Source organism: Penaeus monodon, chromosome 29 (genome assembly GCF_015228065.2).
Source record: "Penaeus monodon isolate SGIC_2016 chromosome 29, NSTDA_Pmon_1, whole genome shotgun sequence".
NCBI lineage: Eukaryota > Metazoa > Arthropoda > Malacostraca > Decapoda > Penaeidae > Penaeus > Penaeus monodon.
The window spans coordinates 6,858,489-6,860,189 of record NC_051414.1 but is presented as its reverse complement, the minus strand read 5'-3'; the positions used below and the strand labels follow the sequence as shown (position 1 = coordinate 6,860,189).

Here is a 1,701-nt window from a genome sequence, read left to right as displayed (position 1 = left end):
GTACATCCTTATTGTTCCCCCCTAAGAAAGCCTATTCTTCAAGTTTTATGAGTCTTCGTCCTCAATCTTGGGGGCCAAGAAGTAACGGATGTGGCCAATCTCGCCAATTGAATATTCGACGACCAGGGGTACATCAGGGGACATGGAAAGGGAGACCTGAAAACAAGGATAAATTAGCATCTCAGTGGTTCAATTCTTTACAAAATATAGATCCAACATGTATTACAAAAAGTATATATATACATAAAGAAGAAAAATTACAAACCTGTGGGGAAAGTGGTGTTGCTTTTGTGAACATGTTCAGGTATCTGCAGGCAAAGGTTAATGTGACAGGCTCCTGCATCTCAATAACGACTGCTTCCTCCTCTTTGTCCACACTGGAGGTCTGTGCCAGCTATAATATAACAAGGATTTAGGTGTTACTCTCCTACACTTAAAAAATAGCTACATTTCCTATCAAAACAAGTTTCCTAGCTGCTGCTGTAAAAATTCTGGAAATAAGCTAAACACCAAAGGACAGAATCTGGTCAATAATAGTATGAAGTTTGGTTTAAAAAACATTCAACTTATTAGTATAACCTTTCTCAAATTAATGATCCTCCAAAAAACATTACCTTGATGTTTGCAGTACCAATGTCTCCTGCTGCAGAGAATTTGACTCCTTCCTTTGTACAGGCAATGACAATGCTCTCTCCAAACTGACTAAGATCTCTGCAGATACGGGCAAATTCACCAGATGGCAATTTGATAACACATGCATAATCTGTTTCCTGGAAAGAGAAAGGGACCACTTAGTATGAACTTGGGTATACCAATCCAAATAAGGCTTCAAAACTTTGGATTTACAAGGTGCTTTATAATTTAACTAATATGAAGGACTGATGATCTGTTTACATCAAAAGTACTACTCATTTCTGACAGGACTTTACGCCAAAAAATCAAAGCCACACGTTGAACCATCTTTAATCAAGAATAAAACCACCCAATTACTTACTGGAATGCCAAGATGTTCCTGATCGAGGTTCATCAGCTTCATTTCATAATCGGAGACCTTTTCCTGGTTGGGAGATTCGAACATGAATGTGACGGTGTCTGCGTTATCCTGGGCCTTCATTGTGATGATGTCATCGTTAGCGGCACACTTGAGGATTTTGGACATGCTGAAACCAAACCCAAATTAGTTGGTCGACTTTAAAGGGGATACTTGTCAACCTCATTAGTAGTTTACAATATTTTAAAAAATCCAAACAACTTTTTGCCCACATAAACAAGGAGCACTGAATAGAAGGGATTTAATAGCATAATTTATTCTAACAGTTTAATTACCACAATTTTCAGGAATCAAGTTATTGACAGTGAACAAGTAGCCAGTGGATGTAATCAATAGATCAAGTAATTTGATGTTTTTGCATACAGGGGAAAAAGTAATTCTAGTTACAAGCTATACCAACTTAAAACCGCAACGATCAATCCAATCTTTTAATTTTCAGTAACTTTTGTAAACATTTAAAAAGAGAGAGTTGGAAAAAATCAAAGCTTTAACAGCAAAAAGGTAACCATCCAAGTTTTATCTTATCAATGATATGTAGTTGTCTTGGTCTATGAACAATAGGCCTTGGTGTACCTGTGTTCTGGACAATTACAACCACACAAGGAGGAGGTTGAGGGGAGGGGAGGGGGTATCCAAAATACACAGCCAGA

At 37.6% G+C, this 1,701-nt stretch overlaps 1 protein-coding gene across 1 annotated transcript in view; it reads right to left on the bottom strand.

Annotated features, from left to right (window-relative positions):
- The window catches only part of LOC119591920 (proliferating cell nuclear antigen-like), a 3,885-nt gene continuing 2,184 nt past the window's right edge, over window positions 1–1,701 (bottom strand). The window contains exons 2-5 of the mRNA XM_037940674.1: window positions 995–1,160; window positions 615–770; window positions 266–394; window positions 1–156 (exon numbers count right to left, since the gene is read on the bottom strand). Of these exons, the coding sequence (XP_037796602.1) occupies window positions 46–156; window positions 266–394; window positions 615–770; window positions 995–1,160 (562 nt within the window). The 3' untranslated portion in view covers window positions 1–45. The remainder of the gene's footprint in view (window positions 157–265; window positions 395–614; window positions 771–994; window positions 1,161–1,701) is intronic.